The sequence below is a fragment of the Octopus sinensis genome, linkage group LG27, assembly GCF_006345805.1.
Source record: "Octopus sinensis linkage group LG27, ASM634580v1, whole genome shotgun sequence".
NCBI lineage: Eukaryota > Metazoa > Mollusca > Cephalopoda > Octopoda > Octopodidae > Octopus > Octopus sinensis.
The window spans coordinates 17,609,347-17,632,387 of NC_043023.1; the positions used below are offsets into that span (position 1 = coordinate 17,609,347).

General features: G+C 34.5%; 2 protein-coding genes across 4 annotated transcripts in view; both read left to right on the top strand.

Annotated features, from left to right (window-relative positions):
* Window positions 1–23,041, top strand: part of LOC115225437 (adhesion G-protein coupled receptor G6-like) — a 176,499-nt gene that overhangs the window by 147,652 nt on the left and 5,806 nt on the right. For all 3 annotated transcript variants that reach the window (XM_036513967.1, XM_036513968.1, XM_036513969.1), the window contains 3 exons: window positions 18,172–18,295; window positions 21,305–21,449; window positions 22,848–22,920. In XM_036513967.1, coding sequence (XP_036369860.1) covers window positions 18,172–18,295; window positions 21,305–21,449; window positions 22,848–22,920 — 342 coding nt within the window. The remainder of the gene's footprint in view (window positions 1–18,171; window positions 18,296–21,304; window positions 21,450–22,847; window positions 22,921–23,041) is intronic.
* LOC115225268 (adhesion G-protein coupled receptor G6-like) overlaps window positions 1–23,041 on the top strand; it is a 1,160,637-nt gene that overhangs the window by 45,386 nt on the left and 1,092,210 nt on the right. The window lies entirely within an intron of this gene.

The window sequence follows — 23,041 nt, forward strand, 5'->3', positions numbered from 1 at the left end:
CCCATAGTTACCGAGAAAATCGATTAAACCCTTTTCTAATGGAATTTCCCCCCGCCATTAAAACAACCAGTCGCTCACACAAATGGCATATACCATTTCGCTAGCAACAAGGGGAGTACAGGATGACAGCCAGCCAAAGCCATACATACAAACATACATACATACATATATACATATATACATAACCTCTCCCTCTCCTTTTCTCTGTCCGTCACGCACACATTAACTCACTACAAAAAGTGAATAACAAAATTGCAGTTAACCTCTCTCTCTCGGCCATATATAGATACATGCATCTATGTATACATACATACATACCTACATACATACCAACATACATACATACATACATACATACGTGCATGCATAACAACCTGCATGCGTGTGTGTGTGTGTGTGTCACTGAAACCATTCATACATACATACATAACGTTTCTCTCTCTCTCGCTTTTTCTCTGTCAATTACTCATACATTCACTCACTACACTCTCTGTTATTTTCGATTTCACGCCGACTTTAAAAGATCCCCTGTCCACATAACCCCATATTAAAACAATAAATATGTTTTATGGAGACCGACGATCCTCTTCAAAGATGTAAATAAACACACGTGCTTTATTAATGGTTTTGTGACAGTCGTGTGTTCCCATATCGAAAAATCACCCAATGATTTAATGATTAGACAATAGAATAGCTCTCAGAAACTGACTACGTTCAAATTCGTTCTTCCCAACTCCTGAAGCTGTTTTTAGACAGGGGAGGGGATATTCATACACCTGGAGGCTCCAGTCGAAACAGGGCACCCGAAATGCTAAGGTTGAGAAAGGCTATTATAGATTATGCCGAAAGGAAAACGATCACAGCCTCATCATCCAAACAGATCGGGTGGGCTTAGCTGCTAGTAGTATATAAAGCACATAGAGAGATTAAGATAAAACTAATGTCCATTAGTTCAAATCATTTAACACTGATATTTTACATTTTCCACAATGACATTTTTGTAAAGATTCCTGTAAGTGCCAGAATGTTAAAAAAAGTTGCACAGAAAAAATAGATCTAGACTCAGCCAATAGCCTTTATCACTAATTCTATTGATTTCAGAGTAACATTATTTATTCAATTGGTTATTATATGATGGTAAGCGAAGAAAGCTGGTCATTGTGGGACCTGTCGCATCATATTTATCATTTTTTCGTATCCTCCACGTTATTCCACGTGCTAAACATCTAAAGTGTTATTGCTGGGGTCTGAGTTTTATAAGTTTTAAGACAAAGATGGAAGTTGTCAAATCTGTTCATGTAGAAGATATACGTAAATCTACTATGGATGATGATGACGACGAAATATAAATAGGTGATTTCCCCACTCACTTAATACTAGCAGCATCTTGCCTTAGTATTTCATTCACCATATTAGTCCATCCTAACTTGAATTTTAAAAGTCGCAACAAAATATAACGAGTAAAAGCAGATTTGGCAATATTTTTTAAATCTAACTTTTAGTAAGGACATATTTTACATTGGTTTTGATGATAAAAAGGTGCAGTAAATAATAGATTATTGACAAAATACATCACAGTATTTAACTTTGTTTGACTAGATTATGAGTTCAAATCACGATAAGGTCAATGTTTTTCTCACTTTCCTCTGGCATCGATGAAATATATATGCTTTTTTATATAACTGACAATATTTGATATTTATTTTTCAGTTCCTCCGGAAATGTGGCACAACTAGAAATGCCAACAAATCAGTATGGCGCATCACCAAAATGTTCACGATTCACTGGCGTCTGGCAAGAACCAGACATGTCTCAATGTTACAATACAGAGGGGATCACCCAACAACTCAAGAACATCACAATCGTAGACATCGATAAAGGTGAGTGTCTGGAAATGCTCTTACCGTAGTATTAGTAATAATAGTAACAGCAGTAACAGGAGGAGTATATATATATATATATGTATGTATATATATATATATATATATATATATATATATATATATATATATATATATATATATATAAATGTGTGTGTGTGTGTGTGTGTGTATACACATATATATATTTTATAATTACGAGTATAATTATAATTAGGGTTCAGCAAATATTTGCTTTACCACATACCGAAGTTTAGAAATAGCAGCCAAAGAACCTTAGCTATTTCTTCTACTATAAGAAGAGACTCCCGAACAAAACAAAATACTCGAAATAACCCTCGGAGACAAAGAGGAAAAATAACGAAATTCACTCAGTATTTGATTACCTATGGACGCGTTTCGGAATTAGATCGGTATGAATAATGTAAAAATCATACTTCATGGTTTCAATGTATTTCACTTAGCCTCTACCTCGAAATTGCTGGTCTTCCACCAAATATTATACCAATATTAATCATTAGATCATCGACCCATATTCCTTTAAGTTCAACATGTAACTGAACAGTAATTCCGTTCATATTAACAGTTGTTTAGGATGGCTGGTGTATCCCGGGTCATTGGTTGTCAATGTCATTATTTACAAACATCCACTATCAATTGTCTGTGTTACTCAAGTATGTAGTGTTGTGCCACCCCTCCACTCTTCCAGTTAGCGTTACAGAGCAGGAGACACTAACGATTTATCACAATGAATATATAACTGATGAACTGAACTCATTTAGCTATCTCAGTGCTATATGAATTTGGAGATGTTCATTAACTTCCATTCATTCATTAATTTTTTGTGTGGCGTTTAATTTGCATCTAATATTTCATCTGAAAGCATCTGTAAATTCTCTTAAATTTCATTTTAAATATTTCGTTGCAGAAAATGTTGAGGAGGTTTCAACAAAACTCAGCGATATTTCCAAGAAAGCAGTGTATTTCAAAGCAGAAGATATTGACTTGGCTGTTGATATTCAAGAGAAAATACTGCCATTGATACCAAATGTGTCCGCCGATATAACACTAAAGAGTATACTTCCTAGTATCAACGATATGATAGACACACCGGAAGAGATTTTGGTTGAAGCAGAACAATCAGGTGGAACTGTGAGCAGGTAAAACCCATATCACGTTTGCCGTCAGTGTAGTAGCAGCAGCAGCAGCAGTAGCAGGGAAGTAGTTGTAGTAGTATTAGTAGTGTTGGCGGTGGCGGTAGCAGTGGTGGTGGATGTAGTAGTAGTAAGAGGAGAAGGAGGAGGAATGGTTGAGTTATCGACGGTTGCGGTGGCTCTAGTGGTAGTAGTAGTAGTGTAGTAGTAGTAGTAGTAGTAGTAGTAGTAGTAGTAGTAGAAGAAGAAGAAGAAGACGAAGAATGGGAACAACAACAACAAGAAAATACGAAGAAATTGATGATGATGATAGTGATGATAAAGAAGCAACAACGGCAGCTCTAGCAGCAGACGTAGTAGAAACAATAGTAGCATAAATAGATTTATTAATCAATATAATTAGGGTCATTACACCTATATCGAATTACGTATTTGAAACACACTCTTAGTTGAGATTTATTTTCTTGATTTTCTCACAGAATGCTGGACATTATAGAAGCAATCCCTGAAGAGATTCCACTGGAAGAGCCCCAACTCACAGCTTTATATTCTAATCTTGGCATTGGTGCCATCAAAGTGGAGAAGTACACGTTCAATGGGGCTGTCTATGGTATTTCATTTGGAAATAATGGAACTGAAGCTATGACAACGGTATATATCTTTCTCCTGATTACTCCCTTATTAACCGTTTGTTCTAAATACCCAAATCGATAAAATCGTCACGACAGTGCCCCAGCATGGCCTCAGTATAATGACTGAGAGAAGTAAACGATAAAAGATATACTATACATTCTCCGCTACTTAGACCATCAGTCATAATGTTAAGAGTAGTGATGATGATATATATATATACGCAATGCAGGGCTTGGCACACGATCTCGATTGGATCAGTGTATGTCTCAGCAAACACCGTTTGAATAAGCAAGGCCATGGCAGTCACTAAGGAAGCTGAGCAGCTTACCATACACTCGCAATCTGTCGTACTAACCGAACTTGACAAGGGTTAGTAGCTGGCTTCTATTATTTGCAACACAAATCACTGTAACTAGGAAATTAGAACAGTTCTTGCTGCAGGAAAATGAACACCGAAATTAATCGGTAAAGTATGAAGAAACTGCGCCCTCAAGAAAAGTATCATGCTAAAACTTTTACAGACACTAGTGTGGTAATGCAAAGGGACTTACAAGTAATATTCGTACTAAGGCCCTCGACTCTGTCATAAGGATGAGAATATTTGTTTACTGTATGTATTCTTATTTCAAGGCCACTTGCCAAGAGAGAGAGAGAGAGAGAGAGAGAGAGAGAGAGAGTGAGATAGAGAGAGAGCTGGTTTCAATTCTAGACCCATGGCCCTTCGTTGGAATTTCAACATCAACAACGGAGTATTTTTGTTTGCATTTATGTATGTATTACATGGAAAAATGCGAGCATGAAAAGTAATATTCTTAAGATTATAAACCTGGAAAAGTACAAGGCAAACTATTCCTTCAACTAAATTAAATAACAAGAAACTTTTTACTTTGCAACGAAGAATGTCAGTTCTTCTAATTTATCACTCTTTACAGTTGTCATCTTTTAAATTTATTATACAAAACTGTTCGGTTAATTAGTAAGTTTGTCTAGTTAGTTACTTTTCTCTGTATTTAAGGTAGAAAATTAGCCAAATTCTACATAAATATATATCGTGTTATTTGTAAACTATAATAAGATAAGTTTTAATATTCAAATTTGAATTTTAGCAGCAATATTTTAAGTAAATATTTCTCGTTCTTTACTTCAAGTAATAGTTTGTCCTATACTTTTGCAGATGTACTAACTTGTCATGTACATTTCCAGGTTTATAATCTTAAGAATATTATTTTTCTTGCACGCAATTTTCCATGTAATTCATGACATTTTCAGGCATTGCTGTTATAAGATAATCAATAATGTGTCAATTAATAATTTTTGATTTTACCTTATAAAATACTGAAAGATAATATTTCAATTTTTCCATGTTTAATTTAAATTTAAGTTGTGATTGAATTATTTGATATTACCCATCCACAAAGGGTTTAGTAGCATATTAGGAGATCACAGGAATTCATTCAACGAATAAAACAATTCCAATGATTCCGGGGTTGGGGATGGATTCCGCCTCGCTCCACCCCCATTTTTCCGAAGCAAAATAAGGGATTTGCAGCATATTAGGAGGTCAGCGTACTTGATTCCACGCACAAAGTCCAATTTTGAAAATGGTGCGAGTGTTAATATATAAATTTACCATATTGTAGGTAAAAGGTACAAAAATAGATGGAAATATGTATTTATCTATGAAGATATAATATGGCTTTAAAAAACATAATAAACTCACGAATATCCTTAACTCAGTTATAGTCCAATATTTAATTACCAAATTATATCCGTTTTCTCCATTGATAATATTTATTCGTAATTTTCATTGATAAAATATATTCGTAGATTTCATTGCTAAAAGAATTTTCCATCTGTTTATTCTATTTCTGTTAATAACGTAATTCCACGAGTATTCTTATAAACGCTTAAATGACGTTTCCCGTTTTAAAATTTTAGTTAATGACACAGTTTTTGAAAGGAAAGTAAACCATTTCTGTTTAAGATTTTTAAAGATATTTTAATAAGTTTTATTTTATTGTATTGTATACTATATAACTACTAATTTCTAATTTGATTCTATAATTATTTAGTTGTTGATGATATGTATTTAATTATTAGATTATAACTGTATATTATTTGTAAGATATTACTTAGCGCACGAGATACATAGATCGTAAAATAGCTATACGGTGCTTTTATGATAGGTTATACGTTTATAATTTGATTTTCAATCTTTAATTTTTTAATGTATTTCATAAATATATTATATTGATATTTAATATTTATGTAAGTAATAATGGACTAATTAATTAATATATTTAGTTTTCATTATATGTCTATATATTTATTGATAAAGTAAATTTTAGATTTTAATTACTATATTTGTTGATAATAATTTAGTTATTATTTTTAAATATTTTATAATTATTAGATGTGAACTTAAATCTAAAAATAGTGATTATGCTGTTAAATAATTTCGTAATTAAATATTGGACTATAACTGAGTTAAGGATATTCTTGATTTTATTATGATTTTTAAATCATAAATACATATTTCTATCTATTTTCTACCTTAAAAACAAATGTTTAACATAATAAATGGGTTGTATGACGTAATCCTAATGTTTTAAGTTTCTAATTTATATAATGGAGTTTTTTTTATAATACAAATTATTATTTTATTTATTTCTTTAAAAATATTGTTAAACTCTATTTGCTTATTTATTTACCTATTATCATTAACCTGAAGATTGACTACAATTTTACTTCGAATTTATTTCAATTGAATTTAAACTTAATTGTAATTCGAATTAAATTAGAGCCATGAAACGTACGTAGTATTTTTACTTATATTATATTTATCATTCTTTTTATACTTTTTGGAAAAAATGATATACATTTATATATATATATATATATATCATATATTGTGTTAATTATATTTATATTTATATTATTTGTTATTTATTTATTGGTTTATGTATATCACTGTTTCAGTTGCCTAATAGTGGTGTTATCTCTAATTCATATTTTATATTTTATATATTTAAACTGTGAAATTTGATTTAATACTAAATCCAATTTTTCCCTATAAGTTTGGAGCCATACTCCCTATTATATATATATATATAAATATATGTGTGTGTGTGTGTACGTGTGTGTATGTGTACGTGTGTGTGTGCGTGTGTATGCGTGTATGTGTGTGTGTGTGGCTGTGTGTCTGCGTGGATGTCTGTGTGAGTGTGTAACATAAAGGTGTCATATCTTGGGTTGTAGCTATCTAAGAAAGAAGAGTATGTAAAAACGCACAGTTGGTTTCTATTATAAAATTTATGCTAATAATGAGATCATAATGAAACAAAGGGTTCTACTACAACAGTATATCAGGTCATCCCATAAGTTCTGTCCGAATTTTGAATAAAGAAAACAAGTGATCCAATGTTATATTTATTTGATAGTTAATCATCAATGTACTTTCCCTGACTATCTATGACTTCCTTCCATCTCTTTACAAGCTTTTTAATCCCATCAATCTCAAACGTTTTGGTTCCAAATCGAAGAACTCTGAAATGTCAGTTTCGACCTCATCCTGGTTGCAAAAGTTATGTCCCCCAAATAATTCTGTAAACTACGAAACAAATGGTAGCCTGAATGAGTAGGGTCGAGAGAATAAAGTGAATGAGGAATTTTTCGATCTTCTGTGATGTGATCTTTGTAGTGTGGCATTGTCCTGATGAAACATCGCTCCTTTTCGATTCACTAAAGCGAGGCTTTTTTCTTCAAAGCTTGGTTCAAACGCTCTAGTTGCTGACAGTAGACTTGAGTATTGATTGTTGTATTAGGTGGTAACAATTCAAAGTGAATTACTCCTTTGCAATCCCACCAGATAGAGAGAAGAATCTTTTTTTCCATGACGTTCCCTTCTCGGTTGTGGTTGAGCTTTTCCCTTTTACTAAGCCACTGTTTACAACGTTTAACATTTCGATAGAAGATCGATTTTTCGTCAACGGTCACAAGTCTATTCAAAAAGGGTGAAATATGTTCGTGAGAATGGAGAGAAGAGAAGATGTCAACTCGGGATTTGTGGTTGCTTACGGGCAATTCACGAGGCATTTATTTTCCAAATTTAGGAAACTTTCCAAATTGTTGAACATGACGATGAACAGTTGTATGGTTTGAACTAAGCTTTATTGCCAATTCTTCAACTGATAATGCGGGATCTTCTTCAAGTAATACCTCAAGGAGATTATCATCAACCTCAACTGGACATCCTGTTCAATCTTCCTCTTCAAGGCTGAATTCTCCACTTCTGAATTTTGCAAGCCATCTTCTGCAAGTTCTTTGATACAAGCATTCTTTCCCGTGAAATGAGTGCGTGTTTTGAGTCGCTTCGGCTGCAGAGTTTCATGTTTTGTACTCATAAAGAATTATGTGCCTCAAATGCTCTTTGGATAATTCTTTGTTAGAAAGGGTTTTAATCAGAGAAATTTTAATTCTATTATTCTGTAAAATAATAATTAATTTTTTTAAATGTACGCAAATGCATAAAAAAGAATTTTTAATTCCATTAGACATTCGAAAATACTATTAAATTTCATTCAATTTTAAAAACGTGTAAAATCGGACAGAACTTATGGGATGACCTGATATAAGAAACTGGGAGTTCCGGTTTCGCATCTTACGCTTATCAAACTTCCAAGGTCTTAGATTTCAGCCATTTTTCTGCAAAAATTATTGTCAACGATTGGATTGGATCAGCAGTCGTCAAATAAGCTTTCTCCTTTCTAGATTTGAGAAGCTCACTTTCTCTAGATTCGCATTTAGGCAGTATGTTATATAAACCGGGGCCTCAATAATTACAGGTATAAACCTGAACTTGTAATCTGGATATAGAAACTGCAGATTTCTCAATAGTCCAGCGTAGGTATTCTCTTTTGAATGCCCTTCAACTTTCTGTTAACATCCGATGGGCAGCTAACTTTCCCAACTGTGCACAGTGTCTCTTCTGCTTCCCAAATCATTATTATATTAAGTTTGCTTACGTTTTATTGAGGTCTTCACTGTGACATCCCCCAAGTACTCCTTTTTTATTATGAGTGGCTATGGCTTCTACCATACTGTGGATTCTTATTTCTTTGTCTTCAGCGTTAAGCTTCCGACAGATTTCATTATAGAGTGCCCTATCTATAACGTCATGTCTCATCTACATATAATACAGCGATGACGTTTTCGGACAACCGCTCATAATATGGGTGATTTATTCAATGTTAACTCCACGTTAACATTGCGTCGGTTGTCACATTTTACTGCTTGTCCTGCATCTCTGTTCCTTTTATGTATCAGGCACTTGGTTCATATTTCTTGTTCCTGTATTGCAAAAGCATTGCCTTCAAAGTAGGAGGTGGTAATCCGGCGATTGCTTCACGATAAAACTGCTTTGACGATCGATGTCACTATCATCTCAGAGCTTTCTACTAACATAACCGTCTATGTATGTATGGATGTATGTATTTATGTATGCACACACATATACATACACACACACATATATCTCTTATTATAAAAGGCAGATTTTATCTGCCTCCCTTTGGGAGTTATAGAAATCTACAATATAGGATTTCTTCAATTACAATTTACCTAGTATTTTTAAGAGTACAATGCATCGCGTCATGCCAGGTCCAGTTTTTAAAATTTAAACTCCAATTAAGCAAAATTTACAGAAAACTCACATTCTGGTGTGTGTGTCAAATGCTTTTCTTAGTCTGGTTTACACCACACGCAAACGCACACACACAGTGTGCAACGAATAAAATGAAAGTAAATAGCGACAGAGTGATTTGAGGAACACTAAACTGAAAGTATTTAAACCACTACTCAAAAAATAACAAAAACACAGCAAACAGAAACAAATACATACATAACGATTTACTCCTCACACAATTTCTTCAATTAGAACTTACCTAAGATTTTTCAAAGTACTCCATTCGCTCATGCCATAATATATTTCTTTCAATTTCACCCCCAATTAAGACAAAATTCGAGAAAACTCAATATTTTAACATTTCACTCCGAAAGCATTGATGTACATGTGTGCGTGCGTGAGTGTGTGTGTGTCATTCCTCACACACACGCATACACATACATATACAACTACATACAACTACATACACATACAACTACATACAAACACGTGTGTGTTTGTTATTAAAAAAGGCGCCAAAATACGACTCACTTATCATTCCAACACATTTGCAAAGACACACGGACGGACAGAAAAGGTAAATTGGTTTTTATTTTACTCTGTATATATTTTATTATATAATATTATATATAGATATATGTATATATAATTGCAGTATGAAACAGTGTTTATGTATAAACAGACGACACATATATAGTTACTATAATAAGAGATTAATAAATGTATGCATCCGTTTAACCCTTTCGTTACCAAGCCGCTCGAATTTACCTATTCATATTTAAATGAGAATATCAGAGCAAATCTCTTTAGTACATTCGTGAAAACACGTATTATACTTCGTAAACACTTCAACTACAGTTTTGTACAAAAATCGAAGTGTAATTTAATTCCGTGAATTATGGGAGATTTTTTTCCGAAATTTGTTCGTATTGTGTTTTCAAAATTTGTAATTCTGACAAAAAGTGGATACGAATTTCATTATATCAAGCAGCGAGTCAGAATTCGAAGGATTTTCTACTGAAGACCTTCATAAATCTAACTCTCTGGCTGAAAAAAAAAAGCATCTTTATATAAGAGTGAAGTTGTGTGTCTGTCTACTACGATTTAGATTCCTAACTACTCCCACATTTTGCGGTGCATTTTAACCAAAAGCGGGTATCTTATAGTCGTGATTCATATCGAGCCCTTCTGGGTATTAGCGTGCGTCTACGATGAGTCTACGATTTAAAAAAAAATTACCATCATTTTAATGCATTTTTTTCGCTTTTATATAAGGGAAGTAACTCTCTAAAAATATCTACGATGTGTCAACGATTTAAAAAGAAATTTACCTTAATTTTTTTTCAATTTTTAATGCATTTTTTTGGCTATTTTTTGGCTATAACTCTCTAAAAATGCTTATATAGTTATTTCCCTTACAACCCGAGCAACGCCGGGCGATACTGCTAGTATATTATAATTTAGGGTATCTAAGAGATACCACCACGCTGGAAATAGCAGCCAAAACGTGATTCTAAAACCTAATTGTTACCTTTGGAGATTTTTATTCCCATGCTGGCCACTTGATGAGATCGATATTTAAATTAATGATCTTATCCTTATTTATATAAATTTATATATATCTCTTATTATAAAAGGAAGATTTTATCTGCCTCCCTTTGTCTCTTATAGAAATCTACAATATAGGATTTCTTCAATTACAATTTACCTAGCATTTTTAAGAGTAGAATGCATCGGGTCTTGCCAGGTCCACTTTTTAAAATTTCAACCCCAATTAAGCAAAATTTAGAGAAAACTCACATTGTGGTGTATGAGTCAAATGCTTTTCTTAGTGAGGGCTACAGCACACGCACACGCACACACACAGTGTGCAACGAATAAAGTGAAAGTAATTCACTGTGTGTGTGTTGACAGGTAGACAATAGAATGCGATGGCGATCGCGATGGCGATGTAATATTTGTTTCTGTCTATGACGCTGATAGATACATGAGTAAAATGTATGGGAAGCTAAGAGATAAGAGTGAGTGAAAATGTTCTTGGAAGAGAGTAAATAGCGAGAGAGTGATTTGAGGAAGACTTTACATTAAATAACCGTAGTGGCTTGTCAATTGAAGAGGAGTGAGAGGGTACAGGAGGAAATAGGGTGGGAGAGGAAGATGGCCCCTAGCAACCACACCTTTTAAGATAGGGATTTCTAAGGTAGCCCACGAGCATCGTCACCTCATTCTACATGTCCCTGTAAATTTTGGAGCGAATCGGACGGGATAAAGTTATCTCTAAGAAACAGAAAGATCGCCCAAAAGTGTATATAGATATTTAAATGTATTTATATATTCATCTATACACACATGTATGTATAATGTGCGTGTATATATTTCCATAGAGGTAACCATTCAATCCATACAAAGGTTTTTAGGACAAAAATATTTATATATAAAAGAAAGGTTGTGTGTCTGTCTACTCCGATTTAGATTCCTAACTACTCCCACATTTTGCGATGCAGTTTAACCAAAACCGGGTATCTTATAGTCGTGATTCATATCGAGCCCTTCTGGGTATTAGCGCGCGTCTACGATGAGTCTATGATTTTACAAATAATTTACCATCATTGTTTTCCATTTTAATGCATATTTTTTTTAATAAAGGGAATTAACTCTCAAACTTCACACCAATATGCGTGCTCATATGCGACGTAATATCACATCAGCAGCATTTCCTCACACCCTCCTTGCACTTGGCGAAGGCAAAATACCAGGGGATGAAAATGGTAATATTGCCATCGATTCCATTTGTAACATTGTTAAGACGCCTTCTGATCTCAGAGATGCAGTGTTCCCAGATCTACAAGCTAATTATCAGAATATGGATTGGATTGGCAAACAGGCTATACTGGCCCCGAGGAATAAAACTGTTCACCATATTAATGATGAAATGCTAAAACTCATTCCTGGGGAAGTCTATGTATATCAGTCTATCGATACAACTCAGAGGACGTCATCAACTATCCAATAGAGGTACTCAATTCCTTTGAGCACCCCGGACTACCACCACACTTTCTCAAACTTAAAGTTGGTGCCCTTATAATGCTCATCAGAAATTTGGTTCCCCAAAAACAATGCAATGACACACGTTTGATCGTTAAGTCCTTATCTCCCAGCGTAAACTTATATCAATATTTGCCTGAATAATCATCATAATTCAGTGCAATCATTAACAGTACTTTCAAGCAATTCAGCTCCGAGCAACGCCGGGCAATTCTGCTAGTATATATATATATACAGAGAGAGAGAGAGAGAGAGAGAGAGAGAGAGCATATGTTATTTGAGGATATTTTGGGGGTTATTCCTGAATTTTTTGCTATCTCTGCATAATATTTATTTCAGAAAATAATAATGTCAGACACAAGAAATGAAGAGACAGGCTGTTATTTTGGTTATAGAGGCTGACCATAGCTATTTAGCTATTTAGAAATGTCTCGAGTTTTAAAAGTGCCCAGATCTTTCGTCTACAAGGTTTGTAAGGAACTAGAAACTGATGCTGGAAATGTATCACCGGTATCAAAGCGGAAAAATGCATTCTAATCGCTCTGATATCACCAGAAGACCTGAATTTATCCAGCAGTTTCAACAAACCATTGATTGCAACGCTAGAAATACCTGAGGACTGTCTATGTTCTCCACGAAGTCATCTTATATGACGAGGAAAGATAAATTTGTCAGAAAAAGCAAACGAAAATCACTACACCAGCTCTAAAAGGCTCTTAATCAATCTGAAAAATCCGGCAGAATATTTGATTTGGTTTTTCTCAAACGAGAATAACTTCGACCAAATCAAACGTTAAGGGAAGAGATGATTGTGGTTATGCGCAGACCCTTCTGAATTCCCAAGTGTTATGCATACAACATTTTCTGCAATTGCCATGTTTTTAGGGGCTGTCAGCAATGAAGAAGAAATTATGCCTCCTTGATTCTTTCCACAAGGCCTTAGAGTTAGATCCACCGACTAGAGTGAGGTCCTGGTAATAATTGTTAAGACCTGGATAAACAGTGTATGCAATGGAATATCATATGTGTTTCAGCAGGTCTCTGCACTATTACACATGGCTCTTGTAACACAGGAATGCATGGCTGAACATTTTCATGATCACATATCCCCTAACGTTTTGCTTCCTAATTCCCCAATCTCAATCCATTGGACTATTACATGCGAAGCGTTGTTGAGAGAGAGGTCAATGAACACGCCTATAAAAACAAAGATCCTTTGAAAGCTGCCATAGTCTGGGAATGTCTAAAATGAACCAAGACCACTGGATTCAAGCATGCATATGATTAATTAAAGTGCATGATTACAATAGTGAAATGAACAGTGTTATTAATATATATTAGATGTTTCTCTCAACCAATATAGTGAGAGGTTCATTTGTGTCTATGTGCCATTATGTGTGGCTATGTGGGTGCATATATATTTGGTTGTATGTATTTGTGTGTGTCTAGTTACAAGATATTTGGCGAATAAATAGTTACAACTCGATGTATTTGGCTGAATAGATTCAGATAACACTAATTTGCATTGAATGCTGATGTATCCATGTCACAGGGCACCCGAGAACAAGAAAGAAATTGAGGCGTAAAGCAGAAAGCTACTGAATAGACCAAAAATGTATTGATCAACGAAGAGACCCTTGTGGTTGCTTGTGTAAGATATTAGTAAGAGGTGATACTGGTAGATTTAGATATTATGTTGTTATGTTTTAGTAATGTAGCGGTTGTGGAAGAAATTCAAATTCCAACAACTGTAGTAGCAGTAGCAGTAGTAGTAGTAGTAGTAGTAGTAGTAGTAGTAGCAGTAGTAACAGTAGTAGTAGTAGTTGTTGTTGTTGTTGTTGTTGTAGTACTAGTTGTAGTAGTAGTACTAGTAGTTGTAATAGTGCTAGTAGTAGTAGTAGTAGTAGATTTTGCTTATCCATTTCATTTTCTTTTTCTTTCAGATACAAAACTCAAATTCAAACCTACAGGTAAAAGATACGGCAAACTTCATTTCATTAGGAAGGAGCTTATTAACACACATGAAAGAAGGAGAAGAATCAAAATGGTCAAGAATGACCTTTTTTTCTTTGCTGGAGGATAAGCTATATAGGGTATGGAACGAACCAAAATGGAAATTTTGTTGACTAAATGTTTTAATTCATTGTTCCTTCTTTGATAACAGTACAAATACAACACAGCTGCCAATCTATCTATCTGTCTCTCTCTCTCTCTCTCTCTCTCTCTCTCTCTCCATATATATATATATATATATATATATATATATATATATATATATATATATATATATATATATATATATATATATATATATATATATATATATATATATATATATATATATATATATATATATATATATATATATATATATATATATATATATATATATACCAGAGTAAGCACATAAATGCGAAACAAGGTGGAAAGAATCGTACACAAAGACCACAGGTAGAGTAATAAACTTTATTAAAAAGCACCAAAAGTATCACAAAAAACTGTTAATCAGAATTTCAGGTTCCCGTTCGTCGAATAGATTTGTTTAGAATGGAATAAAAATAAGGTTATAAGCAAATATATGCAATTAGTTTAATGGATACACATTTGAAAATGGTTTTGTTTCATTGGTCTTTTAAGCAAACGGTTTTTACAATGACCGGTCGCATGCAATGATCACATTTTCGTTTAAAATCATCTTATGAACTCGAAGAAAACCTTCAATCAAAAATAGCTTATATAAAGGACAAATCCTAAATACCCAGGGTAAATAATTATTTGTAAAATATTAATCAGATAATACATTAAAAGTTATATCCGATTAAAAACTTTTTGTTGAAAAGTTAATTTTTTTTTAACGGATATAACATTTGTGACACTATTAATTTTAGTTGGACAACATTTTCAACCGAAAACTTTCACGGTCGAATATTGGAAACCGCTTCTGACACACGTTTCATAACATAATCCTTATTTTGTGTTGCAGTTTTCTCAGCTTTTTTAAGATAATAAATGCATAAAGTGTCGATATTTTTTTCTTTCACAATTTTCTGGGTCTTCCCAGGCAGACAGAATAAAATCTCGGTCGCCGGTAGCTCGCGTCGAACTACGTTGACGTATGTGCAAAGGACACACTTAAGTTAGTAAGTTAAAGTGCTAGAAGTTATGTATCAAACCAAATTGAGCGAACTCTTTGGTGACATAATACTAAATATAATATTATATATATATATATATAACATTATATATGTATGTATGTATGTATTATAATAAGTCGTTCTGCTGTCTAAAATAATGGTGTCTAAGAACAAGACTAATGTTTAATCGTTTCATATTTTAGCAGTCCTATTCAGTTGAATGAATGAATTTCTTTCGTGGCATTTCTTTACAGGTAATACAAAAATCTAGAACCAAAGCAAATGCAAACATTTACAGTAATGTTATTGCTGCAAGTATTCCTAACATTCGAATAACCGATCTTGATGAACCAGTAATTATCTCATACAATTTAATAAATCAGGTAACGGCTGTGCATTTTTTATTGCTGTTGTTGATGTTAAGGTTTCCTTTCAAGGCCTTGTGGCTTCATAATGTCAATATTGTATGATGGAGATGTATATTTATATTTCCAACAAGATAAGTTCCAGAATGTTTCTGTTGTATTTTAGTATCATCACTATATTGTTTTTTGTATGTTCCTATATTGCTTTTGACTGAGATTGTGCAATTTCAGTGTGAATTTGATTATGTTTGCTTATGATGCCTGCTGTACTTTTTGCTATTGTTGTAATATCCTTACCATTCTCTGATTCAGTTGACTTATGATGAAACACATCCCATTTGTAAACGTATTGTAATCAAACATTTCATTAAGTATTTCTAGAACAATACTGTACAATGTCTTTTTCTATTATTATCAGTATACGGTGAAATTTAGTAACGACTTATCATAATGACATGTCTTTTAATTAGAAGGTACATTAAGTTATTAGAATTTTACTTTTCCAAGATTGCCACCAAACCACAGTGTGTTTATTGGGACCAATCTCCTGGACAGGATCCCCGTTGGTCAACAAAAGGCTGTATTACATCCGAGTATGTACCTGGAGAGAAAGTACTCTGTTCCTGTAACCATCTGACAAGTTTTGCCCTGCAAATGGTTGGTAACTTTATGAATTGGTATTTACATGTAGTTTGGCAGTATATCTATGTACTATTAATTTAAAAGAGTTCTATATTATCATACCTACTAAATTGTTGTGGTGATTGGTATTTTAGTAAATATGTGAGGGTGTTTCTTATCTTGTCATTACTCAAAATGTCTTGTATGCAAGGCCAAAATATTTCTGAAGTAGTGAAATCTTCCTACTTATAAAAACGATTTTGCGTAAAAACTTAAGGGTTAACTTCCAGCGCCTAGAAGGTCTTAAAATGCAATAATGATCATGCTTTGTATTATGTTAAAGGAATGAGAAATAAATAACGACTTTCTCATTACAAAATCGGTCTCTCTTATTTAATTAAGATGGCTTAATTGAAGCAGCTTGAATTATCTGTCCGGATAAAATATACAAAGACACACCGTCAGTCAATTTGAACTCAGGCTCTATAGGCTAGTGGTACATCTCATACTTCCACATATACACCTCATGTGTACACAATATGAAACTTCACATGGAAATAGTCTATCATCCAGCATGCAGCAGAAGGCGGCCCAGCAATACAGTGTTTCTAATGCAGCTTTTTGTAATCCTCACTTTCTACATCAAGACTATATACACAATCGTATATTATACAAGTATTGACTACCATATACGGAAAGAAGTGGATGAGGATATAATATATTGTTGTTTGTTTCTATTCCAGATTGAAGAAAATACAAAGAATATTCACTTCATATCAAACGTTGGCTGTGGAATATCGTTTGTCTTTCTCGTTCTTACAGTAATACTTCATGTTTCTTTCAAGTAAGCATTTCAATTTCATTTATAAACTGGTTAAATACAGAAAAGCTGCATCCATCAGTTTGTGGGGTTTTCAGACAAACATGTACCCTATATACCACCATACATACAATCATATATACACACATCAAATATAACATCATACATACATGACTTATATAAGATCATACATATATCACGTGTATAATCACAGATATATCGACAATGAAGATTAAGAAAAGTGTCTTAGACCTAGCGTAGAGCAACCACACTCTCACTATTCATTAGGGTAATAGTCAAAAGTACCTCCTCTCAGACCATGAAATGGTAATTTGTAGTTTATCCTTCACTATCATTGATCTCAGTGCACCCATTTGACAACATGGGCTTAGATAAAACAAAAGAAGAGAAATTACGAATGGCCTGTCATTTGTTCAATAGTCCCTCACTTAAATCACTCCAAAATAAAAGTGAGTTGGAGCTACCTTAGGTTCCAGTCCCCCGTGTATCTGCTATCCACATCCCATAAAAACAAATAAAACAAACAGAATAGTATATTGGTTAAAATGCTGCCGACTGTAGCAGCCCATCTCAAGTGCAATAATTACGTTATGGGTGCAAGTGCTGATAAACATGGTTTATATTTCATTCAGGTCAATATACACAGATATTTTCCACCAACATCTGAACTTAAAATCTTTACATATTAATTTATCATGTGTGTTCCAAATAAACACCACTTATACGCACATAGTTATAATTTTGCATTGAATGATTTTTAAAGTTTTAATCTTCAGTAAATGAAATGTTTGCGATTTCTTTTTCTATTATTTCAGAAATCTAAGGAAATTAATGACTTCAAAGATTTTAGTATACCTCTGCATTTCTCTAGCTGTCAGTAATCTTATCTTTCTTGTTGGGATGCAAGAATATGCAACGACAAAACCAGCTGCTTGTAAGGTAAGAGAAAACACATTTTAGCCAGTATGAATTTTGTTTTTATATGAAACACTATGAATATCTGTTTATTACGTCAGATTTCATCCAGTAGGAGACCAAATTCAAATTTGTCTCTGTTATTCAATATGACAATATCCGGCCGACGGTGTTCGATTACACGATCCGTCTGAAAATCATAATTCTAGAGTATCGTTACTTTTCCATCCTCAAACCTTTACTTGCTACATACTCATACCAGTCCTCTCTTACATCGTATTGGTATTTACGGCATAAGAGCCAATGAAGATACGCACACATTTTTTCGTGGCTGCGCTTCTATTCTTTTTGTGCAAGGCTCTCACTTCCACTTACCAATTGGAACACATTTTCCACACTCTTTCCATGGAGCTTGCATTTCTGGGTGTCAGAAGTGTTATAGATGTTACACTTCCCTAAATCGGATGGGACAACTAGTCTTGTGCAGTATTGATCAGGCTTTCGGAGGTACGCTTGAAATCACCTCGCTCACAATGCTGTATTATTCTTAACAACCTATTTATTCCTTTCAATCTTTCCCTGTATTCTCATTCCTGCAAGGTCTTCTTTTCTCTTCTGCTCAGCTCTTTGGTTAAACTCTTCCTTGTCCATCATTTCATCTGCATTTACACCCATATCATTCGCCACATATAGCAACAGGCCCTCATCACTATTTAAGAAATACTCGGCAAGCATTCTCCTTTCACTCCTTGTACAAAGTTCTATACTATTTAGTCCTCTGCCACCAATCTTTCTTTTTATATATAGTCTGTTTATGCTTGCTTTAGGGTGTAGCGCCCAACGCAGCGTCATCAACTTACCGTCCTTCTATCCCATACTGATATTCCCTCCTTAGTCCATTTGAGGATGATGGATACACTATATCTGAATACCGCAACTGTCCAGATATTCATTGCGATAATCAAATATTTGGCATTCAGGTTGGATTTCAACACCATCTCCGCCCGGTTTTGATATTCCTCGCTGACCTTGACTTTCATTTCTATGTGTAGAATGTCATCCAGCTCCAGAATCCCTAAATATCTATACCCACTGAGGTAAAATATACGAAACCCACTATACCCATCACGGCTATTCGTCTGATAAGGGTACACCAGACACATGCATCACAACCATATTTGCACGACATGGTGACCTCATATCAAGATTAACAGCGCATGACCTTGTACGTGGAATCCAGTTAGAATTTTCTTCTTGTCGAATAGCCCATCCCGCTCAAAAGATACATGAACAAGGGTTGTTAAAGAATTTTGAACGAAACACCCATGTTTCCAAAGGGGAATTATTCAAGTCCCAAAGAATTCCTATCAACACATGTCTATGATGGCCCCACCCCTTCGTGATCAGAGATGCACATATTGTCAGTAAGTTAGGGGCATTCTCCACTGGCTATGGTCAAACAACTGACAAGCAAATCTGTGGTATTAAGCAGAATATTTGCTGTAGCTCATATTTCATGCCAAGACAAAACATGTTCATGTTAACACTTCCAGTCATATAATATCTCAGACCCTGAGAGTCAGTGCCTGAGACTGTATCAGGGCATGAATAGTTGTTGTTGCTGTTGTTGTTATTACTTAAGGCCGTGAGCTGGCAGAATCATTAGCGCGCCGGAAGAAATGCTACGTTCGATGATGAAATTCCGCCGAGGCCGGCTTTACATATCCTTTTAGTGTCGATAAAATAAGTAACAGTTGAACACTAGGGTCGTTGTAATCGACTCATCCACTTCCTCAAATTTTCTGCCCTTGTGGAAAATTTGAAAGCATTATTATTATTTTGGTAAGTCTTCGAGCTGGCAGAATCGTTACCACACCGGGCAAAATGCTCAGCGGTGTTTAATCCGTCGACTTTGCCTTTCAACCTTTCGGTGTCGATAAATTACGTACCAGTGAAACACTGGAGTCGATGCAAAACGTAAAGACAGTCGAAATGCTTTTTTCTTTACTACCCACAAGGGGCTAAACACAGAGGGGACAAACTAGGGCAGATAAACGGATTAAGTTGATTATATCGACCACAGTGCGTAACTGGTACTTATTTAATCGACCCCGAAAGGATGAAAGGCAAAGTCGACCTCGGCGGAATTTGAACTCAGAACGTAGCGGCAGATGAAATACCGCTAAGCATTTCGTCCGGCATACTAATGATTCTGCTACTTCACCGCCTTTTGATGGTATGAAATATTCTTTTCTACACTAGCCACAAGGCCCGAAGTTTTTGAAGAAGGGCAGCCATCTTTTTGTACCCCAGTACGAAAAGATGAAAGGCAAAGGGCAGCCATCTTTTTGTACCCCAGTACGAAAAGATGAAAGGCACAGTTTGACCTCGGCGGAATTTGAAATCAGAACGTAAAGACAGACGAAATGCCGCTAAGCATTTCGCCCGGCGTACTAACGTTTCTGCTAGCACGCCGCCTTCAAGAATCTGTTCTAGTCTAGGCACAAACCCTGAAATTTGGTGGGAGGGAGCCAGTCAATTAGATCGACCCCAGTGCGCAACTTGTATTTAATTTATCGACACCGAAAGGACAAAAGTTAAGTCGACTCGGCGGAATTTGAAATCAAAACGAAAAGACAGAGGAAATATATATTTCTTTACTGTCCACAAGGGGGCTACACACGGAAGGGACAAACAAGGACAGACAAACGGATTAAGGCGATTATATCGACCCCAGTGCGTAACTGGTATTTATTTTTTCGACCCCGAACGAATGAAAGGCAAAGACGACCGCGGTGGAATTTCAACTCAGAACGTAGCAACAGACGAAATACCTATCTCTTTACTACCCACCAGGGGCTAAACGAAATACCGCTAAGCATTTCGCCCGGCGTGCTAACGGTTCTGACAGCTCGCCGCCTTGATGATACAAAATATTAACCAAGGTCTGATATCGATAGTCTTAATTATATTCAGCCCCTGCAAAACTATATAAGACTTTATAATTCATTATTGCTTTTGTTGTTGTTATAGGCAGTGGCTGCTCTCATACATTACTTCCTTATGACATCTCTTATGTGGATGACTGTAGAAGTACTTCAAGTTTGCCTTGCTGTGGATGTTATATCACAAACTGTTCAGAGATCTTTTATGATAAGGAGTTCAATTCTGGCCTGGGGTATGTACAAAGTTTTTCTCTCTTTCTGCCTCTAACTATATCTCTTTCATATATACATTCACACACACACACACTATATATATATATATATATATATATATATATATATATACATATGTCAATCACACACAGGCACACACATACACCGTCTTTAAGTTTTTAGTCATTGATGGGATAGGGGTCACTTGGAACAGTCGAACCCAGTATATCATTCTTATTGATTCCATTGAGACAAAAGTGATTGAAAGAAAACAATTGACTTTCATGGGACTTGAACTCTGGGTACTAAACTAAACACTGTTAATCAGTAACTTTGAGTATTAAATGAAACACTGTGAATCCAGTGAAGCTTCAATTTATTTTTCTCCTTTTTGTGTATATTATTCAACTGTAATACTACTGGAAGTTCTAACAATCATTCTGTAAATTTTCTAGGACGGCGCTCTATATCACGAATCCTCTGCATCCTTATCAATCTTACAATATTAAAAAAAAAAGATTTGCCCCGAGTGCAAACTCCCACTCTTCTACTGTTGTTGCTTAGTACTAAATCAGCACCGATCCAGCGCATATATAATTGAATACGTTCTTTCTTAACATAACCAACTTGGAATAGGGAAGATGTCAATTAGCTAAATAATAAAGAGTGGAATTAGATATAAATTTTGACTTGATTAGTATAATAACTAAGCGAAAGATCAAGGCAGCTAGCTAGTTTGTTGTTTATTAGGAAGGTAGTGTTGGGTAGTGTGGTTAATATTCATAATTTCAGCTTGAATAGATCGATAAATTGATGAGGAAGTAGTTGAAACGAGATGTAAATATGTGGATACAGAAGTGCATCATATATATTTATATACACACAGCATAAATGTAAACCATAAGGAAACAGATTCTCAGGGTTAGCCATTTGGGAAACCTAAATTGATTTTCCTTTTCATGAAGTAGTTTCTGTCTCAGATCTTATCTCTAGAAGAAAACCAAGTGTTATCCATTTTACACTTTCATCTGACGCACCATGTAGTTTGTGAAGACGTTAATGAGAGCGCATTTTTGTTGTCCTCCATGTAATTTAGTCTTCATACAATTGTCGAGAATTCCCAAAATATTTTAATTACTGTTTCCCACTGGAAATTATAGCTGAGAGAATCGGAGTTAGATATTTGTGACACCTATTTATAGGAATTTAGGAACAAATAGTAAAAACTGACCCATGTGTGGATCGAAACAAATATTGAATTTGAATTGAACTACACGATTTTTTTTTCTGACCAAAAACATTTCCAACTTAATCGATTCAAATTTCACATATTTGTTATTTTAAATATTGATTAATATCTACATAAATCAATTAATGTATATATTGTTGTCATCAATTAATGTTTATATTGTTGTCAGGTCTTCCAATGATCATTGTCACAGTTACTCTGGCAATTAACTACACCAACAATTACATCAGAATTGAACAAACGTAAGTATTTCTGCGTTTTATTCACCGAATCTTCTCAGGTCTTCACAACTAATATCTAGGTTATGGATCAAATGTAATCAAACTAAAACAACGACTTTTATTCCTGGAAGCTACCCTACTC